The following is a 27,611-nucleotide window of genomic DNA, read 5'->3' as shown; positions in this document are numbered from 1 at the left end:
TGGGAATATCAAAGGCAGTATCATATGTGTGAAAATCTTTAGGAAATTCAATACAAAGTGGACCTTGAAAATTTCAATATCAATATATCATTGACCAGATGCTAATCATTATCAAAAATATTTTTTATTTATTCAACAGTATTAACTATTTTTTATTTTTTTATTTTTTTGTTAAAAATCAATACCAATACATTATAAACAAATGCAAAAATTCTTATTTAATTCAATGCATACCACTAAATTGGTATATTTCTGTAATAATTCTTACTACATTCATTTCAGGCATACTCCCACATTCATCCACTGTCTACCTTATCATAAATTTGATACAGATTTATATAGAGATTCTGAGCATTTGTTATACTTTAGGCAAAACAAGGTTTGTCCATTATTTTCATTACGAGTGGCGTCTAGTCAATGCTAGGATTATTTAGGACTTTTTCCATATGAGGATTTTGTGTCATCAAATAGGGTATGGCACCTATTTCAGTCGAAAAGAACAGAATTATAAGGGTCGTGGCTAGAATAAGTTGTGTCCTACACGTTTCGGCTTTGAGACTTGTTTGGTATGAATCCTTATGACTGGGAGCTGAGCATATAGTCTATCTGACTGGTTGATATGCTGAATCTGTCTATAAACTGATATTATGGGTATAAGGATACTGTAATCCAAAGAGATGGCGCAAAATTATTTCATCCGATATATTAGTCTCTTAGGTTGAGATGGGGGGATCTCTGTGCCGCACCGGGAAAGTCGAAATCGTTTAGTATGTGGGATCTCTTTCTCTGCCCGTACTGAGCATTAAAGAGGATTTAGGCAGGTGCCTGTGCCGTCAACACGCAGGCGTGCGTTTCTCTTAAGTATCAGCCTGCGACATAGTCCCATCTGGTAATGCACACGCCATGGAGAGGGGCTATGTTAATTAAAACCAGGACCCTGATTGGTTTGCAGATGTAGGCAGTACCTGAACGGCATGGACTGCTGCAGTCCATGCCATTCAGGTACTGGTGTGCATGCACAGGGGGCGGGGGGGCAAATGTTGTGCACTCTTGTTTGCATCCACATGGTGTGAGGCACAGGAGGCCCTTCAGGCCTCCTTAGTTTCCTCATTGCCACACTTTTCGTGGTGGGCGTACCGCCATGAAATGTTTGGCAGTGAGGAAACTCATAATATACTTGGTGGGACTGCAGCAGCCCCACCAAGCATACTGCGGCCTCTAGACCGCCACACTATTGCCAGGGATCTCTGATTCCTGGCAGTTGCAGTGGTCTGGAAGACTACCCCTGTGAGTCTGGCGGTTCGTGGACCGCCAGACTCGTAATAAGCTCCTAAGTCTTGAAATTATGTATAATGTGTGCCGTAGACAAGGCAAGCCTGATATTGAACATCCCATAGCACAACCACCTAAAATCATATATGAAAGCACTCCACTGATCTCATTTTTGTTTGCCCAACATGAATCCACTGATCTCATTTTTGTTTGCTCACCACACCCAACGGTTTCCCTTGACTCTGTTGCAGCTTAAGAACTCACTGGGTCACTCTCATGGACTTCTCTGCTTTTGTCCTGCCCGCCATTTTGCTGCTGTTCTCGGCCGCTTTTCTCTGGACCCTGACCCGCCATCTTGTCCATTCCCTTGTCCTTTACCCTTTTCCCTCTTTTCCCCCTTGACGATCCTCTGATTTGCCTTTCCTCCATACCCCTGTTTCCCTCCCACCCTCCCTTGGTGCTGTGACTACGTCCCCCCTCTGACCCCCTTAATGGAACTCTGCTCTAGAGAATGCAAATGTATCAAGGTGGTCTGTTGCTGCCGTTCTGATTTTCTAGCACATAGACTAAGGTTCCTCATACCTGCAGCTTCGTTTTTCATCCTGGGCTCCTGAACTGTGGCCGGGCTTGGCTCCGCAATTTCTGACATTCCTGCTCTAAATCCGACCGGCCGGGCTTGGCGGACCACAACCCCCAGCAGCCTTTGGGGTCAGCGTCGACGGTTGCGACGAGCGCGCCAGGAGGCGCTTAAAGCTCCGACAGGGGGTGAGTCCCCTGTCTTCCTCATACCTGCAGCTTCATTTTTCATCCTGGGCTCCTGAACTGTGGCCGGGCTTGGCTCCGCAATTTCTGACATTCCTGCTCTAAATCCGACCGGCCGGGCTTGGCTCCGCCGACCGGACCACAACCCCCAGCAGCCTTTGGTGTCAGCGTCGACGGTTGCGACGAGCGCGCCAGGAGGCGCTTAAAGCTCCGACAGGGGGTGAGTCCCCTGTCTTCCTCGTACCTGCAGCTTCGTTTTTCATCCTGGGTTCCTGAACTGTGGCCGCGCTTGGCTCCGCAATTTCTGACATTCCTGCTCTAAATCCGACCGGCCGGGCTTGGCTCCGCCGGCCGGACCACAACCCCCAGCAGCCTTTCGGGTCAGCGTCGACGGTTGCGATGAGCGCGCCAGGAGGCGCTTAAAGCTCCGACAGGGGGTGAGTCCCCTGTCTTCCTCATAGCTGCAGCTTCGTTTTTCATCATGGGCTCCTGAACTGTGGCCGGGCTTGGCTCCTCAATTTCTGACATTCCTGCTCTAAATCCGACCGGCCGGGCTTGGCTCCGCCGGCCGGACCACAACCCCCAGCAGCCTTTGGGGTCAGCGTCGACGGTTGCGACGAGCGCGCCAAGAGGCGCTTAAAGCTCCGACAGGGGGTGAGTCCCCTGTCTTCCTCATACCTGCAGCTTCGTTTTTCATCCTGGGCTCCTGAACTGTGGCCGGGCTTGGCTCCGCAATTTCTGACATTCCTGCTCTAAATCCGACCGGCCGGGCTTGGCTCCGCCGGCCGGACCACAACCCCCAGCAGCCTTTGGGGTCAGCGTCGACGGTTGCGACGAGCGCGCCAGGAGGCGCTTAAAGCTCCGACAGGGGGTGAGTCCCCTGTCTTCCTCATACCTGCAGCTTCGTTTTTCATCCTGGGCTCCTGAACTGTGGCCGCGCTTGGCTCCGCAATTTCTGACATTCCTGCTCTAAATCCGACCGGCCGGGCTTGGCTCCGCCGGCCGGACCACAACCCCCAGCAGCCTTTGGGGTCAGCGTCGACGGTTGCGAGGAGCGCGCCAGGAGGCGCTTAAAGCTCCGACAGGGGGTGAGTCCCCTGTCTTCCTCATACCTGCAGCTTCGTTTTTCATCCTGGGCTCCTGAACTGTGGCCGGGCTTGGCTCCGCAATTTCTGACATTCCTGCTCTAAATCCGACCGGCCGGGCTTGGCTCCGCCGGCCGGACCACAACCCCCAGCAGCCTTTGGGGTCAGCGTCGACGGTTGCGACGAGCGCGCCAGGAGGCGCTTAAAGCTCCGACAGGGGGTGAGTCCCCTGTCTTCCTCATACCTGCAGCTTCGTTTTTCATCCTGGGCTCCTGAACTGGGGCCGGGCTTGGCTCCGCAATTTCTGACATTCCTGCTCTAAATCCGACCGGCCGGGCTTGGCTCCGCCGGCCGGACCACAACCCCCAGCAGCCTTTGGGGTCAGCGTCGACGGTTGCGATGAGCGCGCCAGGAGGCGCTTAAAGATCCGACAGAGCCTTCGTCCCGCGAGGACGCGCGCGGGACGCGCCGGACGAAGCCCGGACTAAGGGCGGACAGTCTGCGACAGTCCGAGACTGTCAGAGACTGGACTGGGTCAGTTATTCTGCCCGTAACTCTAAAGGTTAGGTGAGACTTTCTCATTGTTAAAGGTCGCCTCTGGACACCCTTTTCCCTAACTGTGTACGATAAGAGGCTAAGTTGCTGGTGGGTTATTGGTATTGGGTCACGTTGGGTTTCAGTCTGCACATAGCTCCTAAACGATTACTGTATTAGTGCGCTATGCCCAGTAGAAAGCTATCTCCGATTAAGAATACAATGGACAACTATCTAGTCCAGGTGGTTGCTAAAAATTAATAGTGAGAGGAGATCCTCACTTGGGGTGGGTTCACCTCCTAAATTACCCTCACCTACTGTCCCAGCACCAGACCCAGCCCAATCTCCTGACACAGATATTGGTAATTGCTCTACTGTACTAATTGACCCTGATGGTAACAATACTGTGGACCAAACAAACCGTGTAATGGAAGTTAGTGACAGTGAAGAAGAGATAGAAATACATCTACAAGAAGAAAAGTCCCCTTCTCCAGCGCCTGTACCACGAGTTACTAGAGGAGTTAAAGGGGCTAGGAGGGGCCAACCAAAGCGTGGCGGGCTCCGATCAAGTCGGAAGAAGCCTGCCTCTCCAGTCAGTAACACTGTGGTTGAGGAAGCTGGGTCAATAGATGATGCTTCCATGTCTTTAACCAACGAGCAATTTGAGAAATTGGTGGGTTTGATAGATATAAAGATCAAGGGAATTGTAAAGCCGTTGGTTAGCAGGATTGATAAGCTTACTAACGAGGTTAATCGACTAGGAGGCCTTTTGAGCAAAACTCTGGAAAAATTAGAGAAACTGCCTGAAGAGGTTGTGAACAGGGCTGAATTAAAGATGGTAATCCCTAGATCCGAGGATGGTGGAGGTGTAGGTACGTTGACTAATCATCTTGAGGCACCACAGTTAGTTGAGGTAGAAGGTGGCCATGGGGCTGTACTCCCTCCAGTTGTCCCCCTGGCACAAGGATCTGAGCAAGAATCAGTTGAGCTTATTGTTGAGGCTTCTCCCCTAATCCTTGTTTTGGCTAATGTCCCTAAATTGGCCTCTGGTCAGGACGAATCCTCTACATCATTAATGTCCAAGGCCCTACACTGGCTAACTAATAATATGGTGATCACTCCCAGGGGTAGGCAACAGCTAGCAAAGGAATTAGTCACGGCCAGGCGGGTGGAGTGGATTGGAAGCAGTCCAAAAAAATTTAGCGGTGATTGTGTCATCTTGAACCTTTCAGACCCTGAGGTCTTAATTACCATACTGCCCAACCTCCTACCACCACAACGAAGATCCGCTGAAATTATTCCACTTACCCTAGACTTCTTCTATTACCGAAGAGGGAAGGGGCCCAATCGGTGCACATTAAGAACTAAATGGAATGTGGTTTCTGTTAAGGGGAGTTGTGCTGTCAAACCCACTGAATGGGGTCTAGACCTTGAGAACAGGTACGCGTCCCTCTCCAATCTGGATGCCTGTGATTGACTCCCTGGGGGTGAAAGCCCTTTGCTACTACCGGAAATAGACCAGAACCTATGTGCCTTGCCTGTCTATGGTAATGTGAATGATGATGATCAATTGATCCTTACAAGTGTTGCAGACCAGATAAACCCAGCAGCCCATACAGCGGATCAGTGCCCGTCAGGGGTGGGAAATTTAATTTCTTGGAATTTGGCTGGGCTGAGCTCTAAATTAGATTGTGGGGTCTGGCTTGGCTTTGTCAATTTATATGATGTCTGTTTATTCCAAGAGACTTGGGCCTGTGAACCTGTTTTTATGCAAGGTGATCTAAATTTCTCTGTACCAGCAATAAAGGGGTCAAAAGGTAGACCAATGGGGGGTCTTACAATCTGGGTTCGACAGACCCTCAAACTTACCATTAAAACTATAGAGACTAGCCATAACGATATCCAGCTGATCAGGGTAACTGGTGCTACAGTGGGGGCACTTGATATATACAATGTATATGTTAGAAGTGCTAAAGGTGGTCTATCTGATGTTATAACTGCCTTGTCCAACTTCCTTGATACATTTTCCATTGGTAATAAAATTGTGATAGCAGGCGACCGTAACAGGACTTTTGAGCCTTTGGTTAGGTGTGAGTTATCTGTTGGTTCAGAAGAGGACTCCGAATGGGGTATTCCGGTGTTAGATCTGAAGCCAGTAACACGCTGGTCTGAAGACATCATAGATCTAAATGCTATGTGCCTAGAAAAAGGTCTAAGAGCCTTGAATGGCCGGACGGCCTCGGATAAAACCGGCTCTATGACCTTTGACAATGGAAGACACAGAAGTAGGATAGATTATGCTATTTGTAGCCTACTTTTGTGGCCATCTATTTGTGATATGGAGGTTGTCACGAGACCTGAGAGCGATCATAACCCCCTATGCGTAGAGCACAAATGGTGGTCAGGGGGGTCAGATCTAATTTGTTCAAACGCTCTTGTTCCACCTCTGGTCATCCCTGAAAATAACATGCGTAGGCTAAAATGGGCTAGTGTATTATCTAACCAACAGGCTATTGATACCATTAACTATGAAACTGACCAAGCTATATTAGCCATGGAAACAATTAGTGCTTCCCCCTCTGGTTTGGGTGAGGTGGTTGACATACATGAAACCCTTTTTGCTAAAATCAAAACATTCTTTCTGAAACCAGTAAGGAGTAATGTAGTTGGAGTTAAAAAAGATGCAAAATGGTTCAGTGCAGAATGTAGGGCAGCACGTATATCATTGGGCCAGGCCATTAAAAAGAGGGAGGTAGAAACTATTCATATAGCCAGAAAGAGCTACAAAGCCAGCATTGTGAAAGCGAAAAGAGCGTGGGATGAGGCTCACTGGTGTAAATTGAAGAAAGCCAGCGATAGGAAGGATTCCAAAGCGTTTTGGAATATTGTTAAATGGGGCTGCGAAAGAGTTGAGGAATCGCCAAACAATAATGTGCCCCAGGAGGCCTGAGTAAAAATTTTTAGCTCGCAGTATGCTTCTAATATTCAGATTGCTGGTGAGGACAGTTTTACTATGTCTTTTCCACAGGGTAATCTTTTTAATGATAAAGAAATTATGATTGCTATAAAAGCTGTGAATAGAGGACGTGCCCCAGGTTCAGATGGCGTCCCTGCAGACATTTTTTTAAACGATAAGGAGCGGTGGGGTAAATATATCTACCTACTCATTAATTCCATTGCTAAGGGTGCTGAGGTCCCGGTTTCCTGGAGAGGAGCAGTGATCATTCCGGTGTACAAAAAGGGCGATCGAGCTCAGCCGAGCAACTATAGGCCAATAAGCCTGATCGACACCGTACAAAAAATAATCGGACGAGTGGTGGTAAATAGGCTCCTTGATTGGGCAGAAGAAAATAATATTTTATCACCCTTTCAAGCGGGATTTAGAAGGGCAACAAGCACGGTGGACCAAGTCTTTAGATTTCAATTGCTTAAATGGAAGACTGTGGTCCTGGGAGGAGGCAGCCTTTACGCGACATTTGTCGATTTGAGGGCTGCATTCGACCTGGTGCCTCGGGCAAAATTGTGGCAAGTTCTGCATTGTCAGGGGGTCCCTGAGGATCTACTGACTATGGTAATGCGACTGCATGAGTCCACTTTTGCTCAAATACAGTGGGGCGGTTACAATAAGGTCACAGAGGAATTTCCTGTTGAAAGAGGGGTGCGACAGGGATGTTCAATGGCTCCAACCCTGTTTACTTTATACATAAATGGTGTAGTCCCACCTATGTTAGCAGCCCAAGTAGACGCTCCATCCCTTGCAGGTTTAAAAATCCCCATACTAATGTTTGCGGACGATACGTTAATCTTGTCCAAAACTCCTAGTGGTTTACAACATGCCTTGACCATCTTTGAGTCCTTTTGCGGGGACCATGGGTTGGAGGTGAACGCCACTAAAACTAAGCTTATGACCTTTAAGCCTCATTCAAGCTTTAAATCTAAGATTCTAATGAGTGGACGACCCCTTGAGGTGGTCAACTCATTCACATACTTGGGAATTCTTATTGCAGACAATAGTAAGTGGAGTCAGCATATAAATATTGCTACTCTCCGACACAAGCAAATATCAGGTGCAATTAATTTGGAACATATGAAGTCTTTGACTAAACCCGTTAAGCCAGCTCTGCTGGTATATGAAGCTAAGGCTATAGGGTCTGCACTATATGGAGCTGAGATGTGGGGTAATGAAAATTTGAACTCGTTACAAGGGTCGGAGAACAAATTTCTAAGGTTACTTACTGGTACCCCGAAAAGTACCCCACTTCTACCATTAAGATATGAGCTCGGTAGGAAACAAATTAAGGATATAGCCAGATTACGACCAATCTTATATTGGCGTAGACTCTGGACTACCCCTGAGCTCGCGCATTATGCTGAAGGCTTTATTGATGTCATCAAAGCAGACTGCTTCCACAAAATTAGCTGGCTGAAGTCATTAAAGGCTACATTGTTCGAGCTTGGGTTAAGTTCCCTATGGTCTGACCCTCTAGGTGCATTATTTCCCTCTAAAACAGTTCTTAAAAATATATTTTGGGAATACGTTGCGAACAGGAGCCTATGTAATGTAAGCAATGGGTCTATGTCTGAGGGTTTCCTTGAGGTAAAAATGTACCCGGTTTTGGAGTTATACTGGGATGTTATCCCTAAACCGGGTGCTAGGAAGGTCTTATTTCAATTAAGAGCTGGAGCCCTTCCCTTAAGAACATTGACAGCCAAATGGGGCTCTGGGGGGTGTGATATCTGCCCCTCATGTGGAATAGGGAAGGAAACTCTTGGTCATTTTTTGTTTTCCTGCAAAGCATACTGCGCCCCAAGACGGGTATGGTTAGCACCTATGTGTAGGAATCTAGGAACTACTTGCAGTTTGGATGCATTGCGCATTATCAGCTCAAGCCCTCTTTTATGGATAATGATAGCCACAGCAAAATATACTTCTTGGGCTTGGATGATACGGCAGAGACTGCTAGATAATTGACTATTCTCTCTATGTAAAATCTGTTTTTATGAAATTGTTCTCTAATAAGTCTGGTAATTATACAGGGACTGCTAGTTAGTTAACTATTCCCTGTATATAGTTTTTGTTCTTGTGCATTTGATACCATCACAGAGACTGCTAGTCATTTGATTATTCTCTGTTTGTAAAATTGGCTCTTATTACCCTGCTTTTATCATTTTTAGTCTAAATGAGAAACCTGGTATTTTTATAGAGACTGCTAGTTTATTGACTATTCTCTGTATGTAATCTTTTGTATCACGGAAAATTATATTGCAGCTTTTCTGAATTGTAATTATCTTTATTAATATATTAACTAAATCCCTTTTCTCTAAAAATATTTTATCATACTGTGAGAATTCTTTTACCTGAACAAATTTTTATGGTTCAAATTGGTGCTTTGGTATTGTTTGTAAATTTAATTCTATCTTAATTCTGTAATAACTGTGTGTGTCATGCTTTTATGAGTAATTACTCGAATAAAGCACTTTTTGAATTTGAATTTGGAACTCTGCTCTCCTGGTTTTTTTTGGGTCTTGACCTGAGAAATTCTACTATTTGTATATACATGTATATAGAGATAACTCTAACCACTAGTACACGTAGAAGACCTGTACTCTCTATCATTCCTATGTGACTCTTAGAGTTTATCCATTTGTATCTCTTCCTTGAGTGACGTTACAACTTGTACAGCTGCAATTTTTTTTCTGGTTGTATCTCTTCCTTGTGTGACTCTACAGCTTGTATATTTGCAATTTTTTCTGGTTGTATCTCTTCCTTGTGTGACTTTACCACTTGTACATTTGCAATATTTTTCTGTTTGTATCTTTTATGTAACTCATGTAATCCTAAGTCCTTATGCATCGCAACTTGTGCTTATGTAAAACGCTCTGACACCTTCGGGTAATGTTCGCGCTATATAAAATTGCATTAAATAAATAAATAAATAAATAAGATCCATTGATTTAATTTTTGTTTTCTCAACACAAACGTTTGTATGCTTAATTGAAACAAGTTCTCCACCATTGTCATTATGTTTTGTTAAATAAGACACATGACTCCGCCTTTATGTATTTAGGTTTCTATATTATTTTCCGTTGTGCTTCCTTTCTACGTGTATTATTTTCCGACATCTATGAGCCTTGAACTATTTGGTGTTATGTTACAATTCCCTTCCATTTTTTATCTTTTTGTTTCCAGGTTATCAGTTTAAGGAGTCTTATGTATTATTTTAAATGTGGATGAAGTCACAAAAGTCTCTGGCCATCATTTGTAAAATACAACTTGAAAACTTGAAAAGATAAAGGATTTACATTTTGAAGACAAAATGAGGAACAAATGATTAAGCAAGCCTTATCACCTTGGGGTGTGAAGTAAACATATAAAAAAAGGAGAACCACTTTAAACTTTAGAGTGGACAGTGAAACATAGGAGAGGGGTGCACATAAACCAATAACTAAATATTACAATATATAAGAAGGTGATGAATCCAGCAGTGAATAACTGTGTGGTTTGCAAAAATGACTAATTGACAGCACAGAGGCTGTTTTTTGATCACCGAGCCCAATATCTCCTTTCGTGTGAGGACCTTCTTTAAGTTTGGCTTTTGTATGGAATAAACTCAAATGATGTAGTACACATGTTCAACAGCCCTTCCACCCGCCTTGTTTTGGACTATTGAGTACCACTTAGGGCAGCACTATCATGCCTTTCTTTCAAATTATGTATTCAGTCTCAGGAAATGTACATCTGATATTTTACAACTAGGCAGGTAATTTCTAAGCCCCATTGAGGGGTTGTATGTCTTAATATAGTCAACAATAAATACCACATATACCAATTCTGCAATATCCACTACCAACCTACTGGCAAGGAGAGCTGTAGTGAACGTTGAATGAAGAATGGTCCAGTAGTTGATTGAAGATGTTGTTTATTAGAAGTAAGGTGGTACGAGGTACAACGATATAGAGCCAAAGGTGCATGGATTAAGTAGATGTAAAAGTTGAGATTAAACTTAAACCCCACCAGGAGCATGTCATCTTAGCTCAACCCCCAAGTCTCAACTGACATTGAAGCTCAGCCAGGATTCTATTACCACACACATGTTAACATTCTAATAGGAGAAGAAAGAGAGACTGCTAACAGAGAAATGTAGAAGTCACTACAAGAGCATAGATTGGAAAGAACAAAATTAGAATTCTTAACTCCAAATCTACATAATATGTTTACAGTCAATATTGGGAGTTGATTTAAGGTCAGGTTGATACCAAAGGTTTTATATTGTGGCAGAACCTCAGCCAACTGTTTTAAGGAACAACCCATATCAGGCTCATCTTTTATTCAACAGCCAACTTTTGGCTACTTCTTCTGGACAATGCTACACTGCATTCATGGGATATCATCCTGTTTATGTTCTTGAAAATAATATGTCTCCTCTTCGCTCCACTTTACCCAAGTTCTCCTCCTATGGCCACACATAAAGAGTACAAACTAAAATGCTTGGAATGGTTTTAGAACTTTTTTTTAAGAAGGGAGGAGCACCGTGTGCAACTCATAACACACTGCCTTTAGAAGATCAAAACACAGAATAATTTTCAGTAAGAGATGTAAAATATTTCTGTTTAAGAATTGTTGTGAAAGTAATCTTAAAACTTTTAACAATTTAGTTGTATTATGATCAATGCAGCACCAAAGGCCTTTGTTGGTTCCGCGTTGTGTATTATAGCAACCAGCATCACCTCACATCACTTCCATTATTTTTTGTATTCTGTGTTCTAGGACCTTGGAGTTTTTAATGAAGCATTTAGTCCGTATGGCTTCTTTCAGTCCTGAAACCAGCATGCATGCAAGGAATCTGGCAATCGTATGGGCACCTAATCTTCTTAGGTAAGAACTTTGAACATGACACATTAATCAAGTGATATTGCATTATTTTGTTTTATGTTATCCATGATCTGTAGAGCCTGTTTAACCAGAGTAGAGTGTCTAAGTGCTATGGACATTATTGTCGGAGCAAGTATTCATGGAATTTAATAACAAGTGGACTATCAGAAGACATTTGAAAGACAGCAAATATGCTCCATTATAATCTAATGGAGAAGGAATACCACAGCCTGGAAAACTAATTATAAACAAGCATTAACAAAGCCAATAGGTTCTGGCTATGCGAAACCTAAAGGCATTAGCAATGTTTTTTAAAGATGTTACACAGCAGCGGTAGCTGCTGTGCAACATGACTCAAAGTAAATCAAAACAAATCGGTATGTTGTGGCTAGCATTGACCACTTCATATCTCTTTTTTTACTACTTTAAGTCATGTGGCACAGAAGTCCGTACTGCTGTGAAACATCGTTAAAAACATTAACAAAGTCAGATAACTCTGTGTGAGCTATTTGACTTTGTTAAGATCTTTTAAAGAGGATGTGGCGGTATGACCAGAACTGCCGCCTGTGAAACAGGGGAACCAGGTTTGAGTCTCAGCGTCGGCTTAAGATCCTGTGATTCTTGGCAAATCACTGAAACTCCTCAGGCCAAAAATCAAAAATGAATGTGTCCAAGTGTAAAGTAAATGCTGCTCATGTAAAGCGCTCCAATAACTATGGGGTGAATTTGCGCTGTAAAACTGGTTTTAAAAAAAGCAACAAGAAAGAGGAGGGTGGGAAACAATGGTGACAGGGTGTGTGGGTTAAAGAGAACAACAGGGGTGTCGACAGTTTAAAAAAAAAGAGTACCTTAAGGAGCCTGTGGTCAGTGGAAGGACACTGGCCACAGGAAACAGTACTTAGTCAATGATCCATGGCAAAGAATCGAAGGGACGAAGAGTGAAGCCAAGCACAGGAGGAAGCCGAAGGCGAGGAGGGGGCATTGACCAATAGCAAAGAGGGACACACGAGTGTGGTGGGAGCCAACCAATGGTAAGTAAAGCTAGGTATAGGCAGGCTCTAAGCGGCTTTTAAGCTTTTTTAAAGAACAATAGCTTCCACTGACAGTGAATGCATGCTGTAGGCAAAGCTTTAAAAGGACAGCCCTCAATGATTTGGTTTTCTAATCTAAGTGGCACTCAGGGCCAAATGTGAGTTGGACCTCAGGTTTAAAACTAGCTCAGATGATGCTATATGTGAATAGCATTTGACAAGAAAGAGAAAGATGAATGATGGCTAATGCCATTAGAAGATGACTGTATAGCTATGCTGGTCTAAGGTAGAGAACATTGTAGCTTTCTGGAGATATGCAATCTATAACTGATTTTGTGGTCCACACTGAATCAGACTGATGAGGTTATACTTCCAAAATATAACAAAACATAGATATAAACCTTATGAAATAACATTCTATGCAATTGTTTAGTAGTAACTTCAGTTACAATAATTCCTGGGAATGCATGATGTGTAAATACTCCTTCTACAAAACTACAGATTTAATACAGACCTTCATGTTACCCAACATATGGAACAGTCATAAGTTCTTGTACTATGTAATGCTACCATGCTGATCAGTTAATGGATTTTTATTGCATGATCCACTCTATTTTGCAAATGCTTTTATGGTTGAATATTGGATATGAAATGTTAACATGTAGTAATATTTAGGGGATTATTTACAGTTTTTCAGGTACCTCATCAGCCCTATTAGGAATGTTCATCGGATGGGTCATCTAGCAAATTTTCCCACATCCATTCAACTCTAATTGACCCTCTTAGACTCTTCAGAATATACTCTAAATTGCAGCTTCCAAGAGACCCAACATCATTCAGCTGTTGCATGGCAATAAACAGATTCACTCAAGGTGTCCATGGCTTGTAATATTAAGACCTGGTTGGAGAGAGAACTACTAGTGACCCGTATGCATCAATTTATGGACAACAATATCAAACCTGTTGCCCCTGAAGCATATTTGAAAAGCACCTTCACGGATGATTGTCTTGATAATATCGCAAGTGAAACAAATCCTCTTTGTTAGGATTTACAATATGGATTTATGTATGTCTTACTTCTCTGATGCTGCTCTCTACCTTTTCCCATTAGGTCAAAGGACATAGAGGCTTCTGGATTCAATGGCACAGCAGCATTTATGGAGGTTCGAATACAGTCGATTGTGGTGGAATTCATTTTGACTCACGTGGATCAGATCTTCCAAGATGCACCTCTTAATGGTACAGTCATCTTTTTTCTATTCTCCATATTTGACCTCAGAGTTCTAAAGTAATCAACAATACCAACTCCACCCCATTTTCTTTGATATTGCCTATTTGCAATATTTTGTCAAATAATCCTTCTAACAAGATTTCGGTAAATTATGCTTCCACAGCATTTAGACTTGCAAGGCTCACTGAAAGAAATAGCAGATTCTTTAAAGGATAGCTAGACAGGAATGGCTGTTCAGGAGTTTATTTGGAGGAAATTAACAGATTAACAGTGATTTGGATATCACCTGTTGGATTAATTTAGGTTATGTTTCTCGATGTGTAGACTGCCAAGTGCCTGTATAAACATAAATGCTTCATTGAAAATTCATTTACGATGCAAATCCTGCCATTTCAAGAACCTCAAATTGTACTTACGGTGCCAATTGATAAAAAAAGATCTGTAGAAAAGTCACGAGGAGCAAAGTCACACTTTTACTTTTGGAAAGGCATGAATTTGCAGTGCAAACACTTTATTACGTATTGAATAGCAACAAGACATACATAAAAATAAAATGCAGTAAAAAGTGTATATATACATAACGAAATGAAACAATTGTTATCAATCTGTAAAAAGTAGAGGCAATGCAAAAAAATACTAGGTAAAAGGTAACAGAAAAACAAACACAATCACATTGTACTACTTAGAAATCCATCTACACAAGACAAGAAAAGAAATCTGTATTATCCACAAATCCATAGGATTCATCATATCCACATTAAATGAGGAAGAGGCATTGATTCATTCCTCTTTTTGTAAAATGAACCGATTCCCATCATGTACGATCGGAAAAACCAACCAAAGTCTTCCAAAAAGGTTTATCACAGATTCAAGGCTTGAATTCAGAATCAGGATAGAGGGTGTTCTCCAACACTGCAATGTGCTACTGGTGCAAGGCCATTTCTGTACTCCACTGGGGCAAATTATAACAGTGCTGCATGACCTGTTGGATATACACCCTTCTAAAGGCATGGGCAACACATTTACATTAGCGCACCTGGAAAGAATACTTTTTTCATAGATGTGACATCTGAATGAGAGAAATCACCTGGCCTGCTGGTCAGATGAATTTCTTCTTTTTTATATGAAATTGGAAAAGGGTCATCTTGAACAGCAGTTTTTACTGGCCTGACCTGTTTTTCCTTTGGGTTATTAAAGTTGGGATGTGAGGCAATGGGAAGTGGGTATGTGCATACTGAAATGTCTGATACTGGAAAGAAGGGTGCTGTATTTTTTTAACCTGGAGACTCTCCTTGCTTTCATTATTGCCCATGGCAGCACCCTTGCTACACCACTGACCACAAACCAGGATTGCATGGAATGTTGTCTTGCACCATACCCCCTTAAAAGACATCTGGGTCACACACGATACCTGTTGCAACCTTACCAGTATCCACATATTCTAGTTACAGCATTTTTAGTGTGTCTCTTTGTTTCTTATCCCCCTAATTTGGAGTTAAGTAACTTTAAATGTGTCATATAAGCATCAAAACTATAGTTGTGGTGAAAGCTGCACTTTTCTCTTTTTTTACTTCCCCTATTAAAGATTGTTATTATATTATTTCAGGCATTCATTTATTATTTTCCAATATCGTCGTTTTTTTAGGGCTCGCCTGCTGGGCGCATGCGCCTAGCTGGCGAAGCTCTATAGGGGCTTAAACAGACTTTACCCAACTTGGCGATTTGGTGCTGTGCCCGTGGCTTTTAGGTCAATGCGCTTGCGCATTGACCTAAAATGCGCGTGCACATCACCAAATCGCCGTCTGTTCCCTCTGCCGCATTCCTCCCACACCTTTGAAGTGAAGCTTAGCTTCACTTCAAAGGCCCCTGCTGCTTAACACCCTCTCCCCGCTCCGCCCCCTCCCCTGCCCGCCATGTCGCATTTCTCCTCCCCCCTCCCCACAGCAATGCCCTCCGTCTGCTTTTATTTTGTGATTATGAGTCACAATGACAGGCGCCCTGCCCGGCGGTGCGAGGTGTGATGCATCTGCCTATCACCACCCGAGCATCTTATCTGAATACATTCCATCGTGTTCTTGAGCTGTGAGTGTAAAGTAAAGCGCCTCGAGGGAGGCTCTGGTCGCTAGTCCTGCTTGAAGGGGGATGGGCGAACAGCTCGTGCTCTTTATGTTGCCCAGCAAGAGCCTGAAATGCTTCCCGTGTGCTTTGAGGAAGGTTTGGTGATTTGCTGCATTTATATAGCGCCTTCTACCAGATGGTCTGAACGTATGTAATCCTCGGTTGGAGAGTGGTGTGCCTCCCAGGTGATATCATTTTCTTAATTCTACATGGAGATGCATGTAAAAAAGGCGACGACCAGCCACGTTTACCCACGTCAATTACATACTATTGTCTGTCGATAGATCGACCCGTTGTCTGTCGTTGCAGTGAAATACATTTGGTTCCATAATACACATTTTTTGAAAGAGCGGAACTTAAAACGCGCTACCTTCACACATTTATGACTACAGTGTCAAAGTCCATTTTTTTACAACGGTACAGCAGAATTGACATGGGAAAAATAGTTTTCTGTCTCAGATTGCACATTGCAAGGACTGTTACACAGGGAAACGTGTCTCTAAAAGTCACATGGCCTCTGTAATGTGATTGTGCCGTTATGCACATTTAACACATTGCACCCTGGTCTTGGTTTAATCGTTTTTAAAAAAAAGAAAACATATATTAATGAAAAATTCAATGGGATGAACCATACATGCAGGTAGAGCAGACTAGAACGTGCTATTTATCACCATTCGCAGCAACATGTTGACCTATATGATGGGAGGTATGGCGCTTCTAGGCACACATCCACCATGACATCCACCGCCACATCCACCACCGCATCTACCACCACATCCACCATCACCACCACATCCACCATCACATCCACCACCACCACATCCACCATCACTTCCACATCCACCGCCACATCCACCACCACATCCACCACATCCACCACCACCACATCCACCACATCCACCACCACCACATCCACCACCACCACATCCACCACCACCACCACACCCACCACCACTACATCCACACCCGCCACCACTACATCCACCACCACATCCACTACAACCCCCACCCCATCTACCACTACCACCACCACCGCATCCACCACCACCACCGCATCCACCATCACCACATCCACTGCATCCACCACCACCACATCCACCACCACCACCACCACCACCACCACCACCACCACCACCACATCCACCACCACCTCCAGCATGACAACCACCGCCACATCCACCACCACATCCACCACATCAACCACCGCCACATCCACCACCACCACCACATCCACCACCACCACCACATCCACCACCACCACCACATCCACCACCACTTCCACCACCACCGCATCCACCACCACCACATCCACCACCACATTCACCGCATCCACCACCACCACCACATCCACCACCACCACCTCATCCACCACCACCACATCCACCACCACCGCATCCACCACCACATTCACCGCATCCACCACCACCACCACATCCACCACCACATCCACCACCACATCCACCACCACATCCACCACCGCACCCACCACCGCATCCACCACCACCACATCCACCACCACCACCACATCCACCATCACCTCCACATCCACCATGACATCCACCGCCACATCCACCACCACCACATCCACCACCACCGCATCCACCACCACCGCATCCACCACCACCGCATCCACCACCACCACACCCACCACCACTACATCCACCACCACATCCACTACAACCACCACTACCACCACCACCGCATCCACCATCACCACATCCACCGCATACACCACCACCGCATCCACCACCACCACATCCACCACCACCACATCCACCACCACCACATCCACCACCACCACATCCACCACCACATGCACCACCACCACATCCACCACATCCACCACCACCACCGCAACCACCACCACCACCACCACCACCACACCCACCACCACTACATCCACCACCACATCCACTACAACTACCACCACCACCGCATCCATCACCGCATCCACCATCACCACATCCACCGCATCCACCACATCCACCGCATCCACCACCACCGCATCCACCGCATCCACCACCACCGCATCCACCGCATCCACCACCACAGCCACCATCCCATCCACCACCACCACCACATCCACCATGACATCCACCGCCACATCCACCACCACATCCACCACATCCACCACCACCACATCCACCACATACACCACCACCGCATCCACCACCACCGCATCCACCACCACCACCACACCCACCACTACATCCACCACCACATCCACTACAACCACCACCCCATCCACCACTACCACCACCACCGCATCCACCACTACCACCACCACCGCATCCACCACCACCACCGCATCCACCATCATCACATCCACCGCATCCACCACCACCACATCCACCACCACATCCACCACCACATCCACCACCACCACATCCACCATCACCACCACATCCACCACCTCCACCACCACATCCACCACCACATCCACCACCACCGCATCCACCACCACCACCGCATCCACCATCATCACATCCACCGCATCCACCACCACCACATCCACCACCACATCCACCACCACATCCACCACCTCCACATCCACCATCACCTCCACATCCACCATCACCTCCACATCCACCATCACCTCCACATCCACCATCACCTCCACATCCACCATGACATCCACCACCGCCACATCCACCACCGCCACATCCATCACCGCCACATCCATCACCGCCACATCCATCACCGCCACATCCATCACCATCACATCCACCATCACATCCACCACCACATCCACCACCACATCCACCACCACATCCACCACCACATCCACCATCACCTCCACATCCACCATGACATCCACCACAACCACCACCCCATCCACCACCACCACCGCATCCACCACCACCACCACCGCATCCACCACCACCACATCCACCGCATCCACCACCACCGCATCCACCACATCCACCATCACCACCACATCCACCATCACATCCACCACCACATCCACCATCACATCCACCATCACCTCCACATCCACCATGACATCCACCGCCACATCCACCACACCCACCCCCACCGCATCCACCACCAACGCATCCACCACCACCGCATCCACCACCACTACATCCACCACCACATCCACCATCACCTCCACATCCACCATGACAACCACCACCCCATCCACCACCACCCCATCCACCACTACCACCACCACCGCATCCACCACCACCACGGCATCCACCATCACCACATCCTCCGCATCCACCACCACCACATCCACCGCATCCACCACCACATCCACCCTCACCACCACATCCACCCTCACCACCACATCCACCCTCACCACCACATCCACCCTCACCACCACATCCACCCCCACATCCACCATGACCTCCACATCCACCACCACATCCACCACCACCACATCTACCACCACATCCACCACCACCACCACATCCACCACTTCCACCACCACCGCACCCACCACCACCACAGCCACCACCACATCCACCACCACATCCACCACCACATCCACCACTTCCACCACCAACTCCACCACCTCATCCACCACCACATCCACCACCACCACCACATCCACCACCGCATCCACCACCACCACATCCACCACCACATCCACCACCTCATCCACCACCGCATCCACCACCACCACATCCACCACACCCACCACCATCACTTCCACCACCACATCCACCACCACTTTCACAACCACCACATCCACAACCACCACATCCACCACATCACCACCACATACACCACCTCCACCACCACCACCACCACATCCACCACCACATCCACCCCCTCATCCACCACCATCACCACCACATCCACCATCACCACCACATCCACCACCACCATATCACCCAGATCCACCACTACCACATCTATATGTGTGTGTGTGTGTGTGTGTGTGTGGCTCTGTGTGTGTGTAGGTGCAAATGCAATGTTCTTGGATTTTCGTCACAATAAAATACACTGAACATAATCTTCACAAAAGTTATTTAAAAACGTTTAAGCTATTACCATTATAAATTACAATAACTTTTATTTAAGTATTAATTATTTACAAAATTAAAAGCCATTGTTATTTGTAATATCAAGACATCTAAGTCACGTAAATACAACACACATTGCATTACAAATGCTATAGGTGTCACATTTGCAAAAGTTAACACTATTGACATTGTAACTGACAAAGCTATTAATTTTGCTACTTTCAAAACCAACACATAAATAAAAAAAGTGTCATTTACAATACCAATAGCTCAAACTTTCCTAATGCGAGACCTATTGCATTTCCAATGCTTGTTTTAAATGCCAATACAATGCAACTGAAAATGATAGAGGTAACTGATTCATCCATTAAATTTCACACTATTAAATCTCAATCCTAGTTTATCTTTTTCAAATATTTGTGTAAGGATTTTTTGTGAAGATTCGTGTAGGCTTCTTGTGTAAATTTCATTTTGCTGTTGTACTTCTAATTTTATTTCTCAACTAAGAAGGTAAAATATGTATTTAAAGTCCACAGACTGTAATATTTGAAAGATAATGTGCTTCAGGGTCTGATTTGAGGTTGGGTGGTTGGTAAAAAAACTCAACATCATAATCTTAAGCAAGGAAGTGTTCAAATTGCAAAACGTTTTTCAATACGTAATTCTAGCAAGATATACATGTGCAATATGACGATCATCTATGACAGTCTGTAAGTTTGGAGACTACATTCTACTGCAGCAAGCTAGGGGAGACTCATTGAAGATCTGATACAATATTTTGATTTGAAAAAGTTTATAAAAGAGAAAAACGGGCAGCTGGAAGACCTCTTATCAATGAACAAATGTTTCCTTTAGAATTGTATTCAAGTGACAGCGCCTGGTTCCAGTGCCTTGTCCTGGATACATGCTTTCTTGATAAGAGGAGGCTCTTTATTGGCTTTTATTATTCCATATACATTCAATAGCAACCTTTTTTGCAGCTCTGAGGCCATTAAAATATAACTATGGTCCCAATGTACTAACATTCATTCGTAAAACTTGATTGTAAATTTCATCAAGATTTTTTACGAATGGACTCTGATTTTGCAAACCAACTGATGTATGGTTAGGTAAATTCACAAAATTACTATTCACAAGAGAACACAGAATGACCTGCCTAATATTAACTAAATGGGTCATAATTTACGACGTCCGTCACACAAGGGGTCAAACAGGAAGTGTATGCTACAAAATAGAATGCTCTATCCTATACTATCCCAAATATATATAGCTCAAAAGGTGTATAGGGTAGCGAGGTGCTTAGGAGTGAAAAGAGTTGTGACAGGTGGGGGCACAACAGGTGTTTTGGATAAAAACCCTCACTCTCCCGAGGGTGACATGTTTCGTCATTGGGTTCCTCCAGCACACTGGGACTGCAAGGTACCCCGTGTGGGCTACAACTTTCCCTCAGGAAAGGAGAAGGATTGTTTTTAAGGAGCAAGTCAAAGTTTTAAATACCTCTTCGGTAGAGGTGAGGGGCAGAGTGTAACAAAAAAAGTGTGTATCAAAACTAACTCAATAGGAACAACAAATTGTATTACTTCATCCTATGGGATAGAGGTTAAAAGCAATGTAAGACATGGTCATGGATGTATGCCCTGTGTTGTGGTCAACATGTTTCTGCCCTATATGCCATCAAATGTTCGGGGCATTCTTCTGGACCATGATATTCAGTCACTCTGCTACAAAAAACGCACATAAACAATAATAGTTAACACCTTCAATGCTACAGCAATTCTCCCCCGGTGCTGGTGCCCCTTAAATCCCTTTGTTCATGACGAGCTCAGCTCGTCATGAGCACACAAGCAGTGTACTGCATGACGAGCTGAGCTCGTCATGAGCATGGAAGGGGGTAAGACTAAATACTCAGGCCCATATTCTTGACCAACCATGCGCAGCGGCAGCAATTTGTTGGTTAGGTCAGGTGACCCTAAGAACAATGTGTACGGTCCGACTCTGCCATCTACAGAGTCTCTCCACACGTAGATTCCTCTTACGCACGGAGGTCGCTCACCGTCTGAGACTCTTGTGGGAGTGGATGAAGCATGTCACCTTCAGGTGAGTGAGGGTTTTTATCCAAAACACCTGTTGTGCCCACACCTGTCAAAACTCTTTTTATTTCTTGAGCTCCTCACAATTTACAACCTCCTGAGATTGGCTATAAACATAAGATGGTGGCGTGCAAAGGAGAGCAGATCACCATCTCACTGTTTGCATTTCCAAATTGAAATCCTTTTCCTTAAAGCAGCCTGAGTCCCTTAAAGGAACCAGAGTGCTTTTAAAAACATCAATTTGGAAAAATATGATTGAAAGCAGACAGGAATTCAGTGGACCACTGCCTACACCACCTGAGGATGCAAATGCAATTTTCAAAGACGAACAAGCACTGCACGGGCACAATTCCCCTTTGTGAATCAGTTATGATCTCTCTGAGAAGTTGATAACTGTTCTGTGAATTGCAACAGAATTATGATTATAAACCACGGACATATACCAAATTGCAGTTTGGAAAGAATGCCAATTTATTTCCCCTTCATATTGAATTTTAGTGGGGGATGCAAAACTATTTTTACTTGTAACCTTTGTTTGTTTAATAAGAAAAATGCATTTTGTGTTCGCAATACTGAGTTATTTTGAGAACCGTATGGTTTGCAAATGCAAAATACCTATGTCCGTCTTGCCCTAAGATCCTTCTAAACCTGCAATATTTAACCTATAATCATTGATATTGTCTTTTTCTATTACCTGGGATGTGTGGAAAGGTGAAATGCACACATGACTATGAAAGTTGCCATTATTGTCATGTGGCAAAATGGGGCATGGTTGCATGAGCATGCGGATGCTTTTAGATAGAAAACGTTATTGATCCTCCTTGGATCTGAATCTCACGTGTTGAGGCTTTGTGATTTGCTTACATCCACAGGTGGGGAAAATGAGTGCTACCGCAGGTCTTTCCCCGTGACAGGCACATCCGCGTCACTTCCAGTCTGCACCAAGGATGACTTTTACTTCCGTAGTCTCTCCTACAATGTGCCCAGCATCTTGAATCAAGGAGACGGTCCGCCTCAAATTCGACCATACCACACAATCATCGACATCACTGACCATAAGTAATCCTTCCTTTTCTTCTCATACCCCTTCATACATGTGAGCAAAATGATAGAATTATATTCTGCTATATCATTCCATTTTTTTCCACCAAAAATATACTTACTTTATAAATTATTTTCATGTATAACAAAAGCACAGTAAAAACATTCAACAGAAATTAGTAGGATATGATAAGTGATATTATAATGATGTTGGTTAGAGACAGGTTTATTAACAGGCTTAGAGACACGTTATGAGTTTGGTCTAAATTAATGCCATTTTGGACATAAGGCCTGATTTAGAGTTTGGTGCACAGTGTAATCTGTCACAAAAGTTATAGAGTATCCTGTGAGGCAATCCCTTGATCCACCCGCTCCATTCTGAGTCAAATGGACTGCCCACCTTATTTAGAGACGATGGTCTGATACCTTTTATTTCTTTAAGAGACCTATAAAAAATAATGACCCCCATATCCTGGGGGAAAACTCCCAGAGTGTTGTGGGTCTGTAGTTTTTTAGTTTTTTCAGAAAAACGGCTTCTGCTGTGGAAGTTTGTTTTTTGAAAAACAAAAAAGGTTTGGTCCATATCATCTTTATCACTGTGGGAAAATAACTTACAATAGAATATAATATGGGTCAGGGCTATGGTGTGAAGAAAGTGAGAGAGTCTAATGTTGAAAGTTTGTCCTAAGGTACAATTTAATTTTCAGGAACCAATTGGCTTGTGATTTGGACCCAGTAAGTTAGAAGCTGATGCTAATATTTCAACCATAGTGCTCACTGTTATCAGTAGTACCTTTTCATCGGCATGATCGCTGGTGGCCATGTGCAGCAGCGTGAAAATAACAGACACATAAGAAGTTACTAATGCACACACCAGGAGTTCACTACTTTTTGAGGTGTGCTCCTCAGCTTCATTTGGTTCAGTATGAGGCCTGAAGTTTTAAATCATGGGCATTGTCAAAGGGAACGGTTGCTTCCTCATGATCACTCAAATAAATTAGCAGCGCTCCAGAAGTGGTTCTGGCGTGGTGAGGAACAGCCCCTCTTAGTACAATGATGTACCAGACTTGACGGTGAACACTGCCAAGGTCAAAGCCCTGGCCAATAACTTCAGAAGGATGGCAGTCAAGTGAAGAGATCTTGGCAGGTCATGAATACTATGGATGAGCAGACAATTCTTGTACCATCAAGGCCCACAAATGCATCATCTGAAGTCTGCTTGGTGAATAATTGCCATGCATGTCAGTCCATTTTTTATTCCTGTTAAACGTTAGTACATTTCCAACCTTGGCACTTTACTTCATCCTTATCTTCCCATGAACATAAATACATTTCCATCTTCCTTAGGCACTTTATTTCCACCTTCTTAATTAATGTTACTATGTTTACACCTCTTCAAATGCACTTCAGCGTTTCCATCTTTCTAATGAACGTCTTGGAGTTACCTTCGATGCAGTGCACCTTAATGCATTTCTATCTTCCTAATGCACATAGCACAGTCCAATCACCCAGCATGAAGGTGTTCATTTCCAGCATCTCATTGCACTTCACTTCATTTCCATCATCCGCAGGCACGTCAATGTCTATTCATCTCCCCCATGCACTTAAATAATTTTCAATTTTCCAAATGTTGCCATTTCCCCCATGCAATTTAGTTCAGTCACAAGCTCCAAAAGCACTTCAGTCAGTTACCATCTTTCTACACTTCAGTATTTTCATCTTTGGTTGGCAATTCAAGGTATTTGTGCCTTCCCATCGAATGTCAGTACTTTTCCATTTTCCTTACGCACTTTATTTTCATCTTCTTAATACATCATTATCTTTCCATCTTTCCAATTCATGTCACTATGTTTCAATCTCCAAAGTGCATTTCAGTTTGTTTCCATCTTCTAAATACACTTCAGTTAGCTGCCATCTTTCCAATGCACTTCACAACATTTTCATTTTCCAAATTCACTTTAAGTTGTTTCCATCATAATATATTTCAATCTTCCATCTTTATAACACACATTAGTTTTGTTTCCAACTTTCCAAGACACTTCTGTATGTTTACATCTTTCCAATGCACTCCAGTTTTTTGTCTTTTCAGTGAATTCGATTTTTTCTATCTTTTCAATCCACTACAGTTTTTCAATTATTAAATGTACTTCAATTTTTCCATCTTTCCACTGCATTTGATTTTTAAATCTTTCCAATGCACTTCAATATGCTTCCATCATTCCAATGTACTTCAGTATGTTTCTGTCTTTCCAGTGCACTTCAGTTTGTTTCCATCTTTCCAACGCACTTCAGTTTTTTTCCATCTTCTCAATGTACTTTAGTATTTTCCCATCTTTCCACTACACTTCAGCTTTTCAATCTTTCAATGTAGTTTGGTTTTTCCATCTTTCCAGTGCATGTACATCATTTCAATGCATTTCCGTGTTTTCGTCCCCAATACACTTCTCAATTTTACCCTCGATCCAAGTACTTTGCTCATCTCCATCTTCCAAATGTACTTCTGCTCAATACCACCTTCCAAATGCGACCTCTGAGTTATCATTTGCATGGAACAATTGGTGCAATTCCATTTATGCATGTGCAGCTGTTGAATAATCAAACTGCATTCTAATAAAAAGCTTACTGGTTAACCTAATAGAGGTCTGATTAAATGTTATGATATTGCAAGTGCTTCCTATAAGGATGTGGGACAAGTCTTAAAAAGCTGCCTGTGCCGTAAAATTGAATTCTAAGCGCTGTTGAATTGTTCACAGAAGAAAAGGATCATTAAAAGTGAAGAAATGGAAATCCATCTTCAATCTTGGAAGGTCCAGCAACGAATCCAAGCGCAAGTCAAACAAGCAGGATGACAAAGGTAGGACAAGACTCCTGACCCCCATGCTTTCCTTTTCCAGGAATGGTGCCAGAGTCTGAGCAATTTTATACTCAGAAGACCTTTCAGCAAATCTTGGGTAAAAAAATTAAAATAAATTTAGGCTTGTGCATAAAAGGTTAACTGATCACCTTGTGGCTTCATTGGCTAGTTCTGCTGCACCTTGATATCTGATTTACTTGTGACTAACCAACCTAACTTTCTACACCCGCAACTCACTAATGGAAAGTGGATATGTTTAGTAAAGCAAGCCATCATATGCTGTGAGGAAAAGGGATGCTGTCTTTCCAAGCAGAGAAGGTCCGCTACCATGCACTGCAATGTGATCAGTTTATATGTATAAGCCACACACATGCCTCACAGATGCATGAACATTACAGGTTTAGGCGCCAGCCTCAGCTTTTCATACATATACTGACAATAAATTACAAAAAAGGAACCAGGAGTGGACAATATTTAACGGGGTCCAAAGTATGCGTCCGATCAACTTATAAACAAATAAATACTTAGTTCCCCAAACTAGAAAAAGATGAGAAGGAACGAGGTGTATGGAGCTAGGGGAGCGTGTCAGTCAGTCAGGGAACAAGGTGTTCCCTTGTTGGAACTAGGGGACCTCACACACCCAGACGGGAGCCTAGGTGTCATGCTTCATCATCGGTCTCCTGCTCCTTGTCAGACTGGCGCTGCAATGTCTGACGGGCGCCGTAGGCGCTCTTTGTTGGAGATCTTTTGTTCCAGCCAGTTTTTGCGTGAGTGTGAGGGGTCTGGTGTAAGTGTAGTCGTGAGTGAAAAGGTGAGGTTAAAAGGAGGTAAGTTCACTGTAGCCTATACAGTCCCTTTCTCCCCTCCCACCCTTTTAAACTAGGGAGTCAGCCACCCCAAATAAAGTTCATTGTGGACTGACTTACCTCCTTTCAACCTCACCTTTTCACTCACGACTACACTTACACCAGACCCCTCACACTCACGCAAAAACTGGCTGGAACAAAAGATCTCCAACAAAGAGCGCCTACGGCGCCCGTCAGACATTGCAGCGCCAGTCTGACGAGGAGCAGGAGACCGATGATGAAGCATGACACCTAGGCTCCCGTCTGGGTGTGTGAGGTCCCCTAGTTCCAACAAGGGAACACCTTGTTCCCTGACTGACTGACACGCTCCCCTAGCTCCATACACCTCGTTCCTTCTCATCTTTTTCTAGTTTGGGGAACTAAGTATTTATTTGTTTATATACTGACAATAGACAGGACCACAACTTAGAGCAGGGTTATGGTTCACGAAAAATTTATATTAAGCACCCTACCAGATCAGCACAGATTTCCAAAATTCGTAGCACCCAATCTTGATTGGTCCATAAAATTTAGATCTCTGAGCAAACCACTTATTTGCGTAGGAATCTGAATTTCAAGGAAAATTGGAGTTTACCACACCTGGTAGTTATCGGATGTGATAAACAGTCTTACCAAGGTCAATATCAGCAGGTCAGACCTACGGAAATTCACCAGGTTGGGGTTAGATGAGATTGGGAGAAATGCCAGGTATTCATCACAACATTTGGAACTGAGTACAGGAGGCACTGATGTCTGCATGAATGCACCACTACAGAGTTTGAGGTCAGAATTGCAGTCATTGTGAACTGTGACCAAAATTTGTAGCTCTGATAGGCGAGCAAAAACACATTTACTCGCAACCCAAAATTATATTTGTCATCAGGAGTACTATATGTTCAAT

General features: G+C 44.1%; 1 protein-coding gene across 2 annotated transcripts in view; it reads left to right on the top strand.

The window, feature by feature from the left end:
* The window catches only part of ARHGAP30 (Rho GTPase activating protein 30), a 208,628-nt gene that overhangs the window by 131,704 nt on the left and 49,313 nt on the right, over positions 1-27,611 (top strand). The window contains exons 5-8 of one of the 2 annotated variants that reach the window (XM_078671607.1): positions 11,422-11,529; positions 13,669-13,796; positions 22,843-23,029; positions 25,768-25,865. In XM_078671607.1, the coding sequence (XP_078527733.1) occupies positions 11,422-11,529; positions 13,669-13,796; positions 22,843-23,029; positions 25,768-25,865 (521 nt within the window). Of the gene's footprint in view, positions 1-11,421; positions 11,530-13,668; positions 13,797-22,842; positions 23,030-25,764; positions 25,866-27,611 lie in introns of both variants that reach the window. The other variant, XM_078671606.1, reaches the window with a different exon arrangement.

This window comes from Lissotriton helveticus, chromosome 12, assembly GCF_964261635.1.
Source record: "Lissotriton helveticus chromosome 12, aLisHel1.1, whole genome shotgun sequence".
In the NCBI taxonomy this organism is placed as follows: Eukaryota; Metazoa; Chordata; class Amphibia; order Caudata; family Salamandridae; genus Lissotriton; species Lissotriton helveticus.
This window is presented reverse-complemented; position numbering and strand designations above follow the sequence as displayed.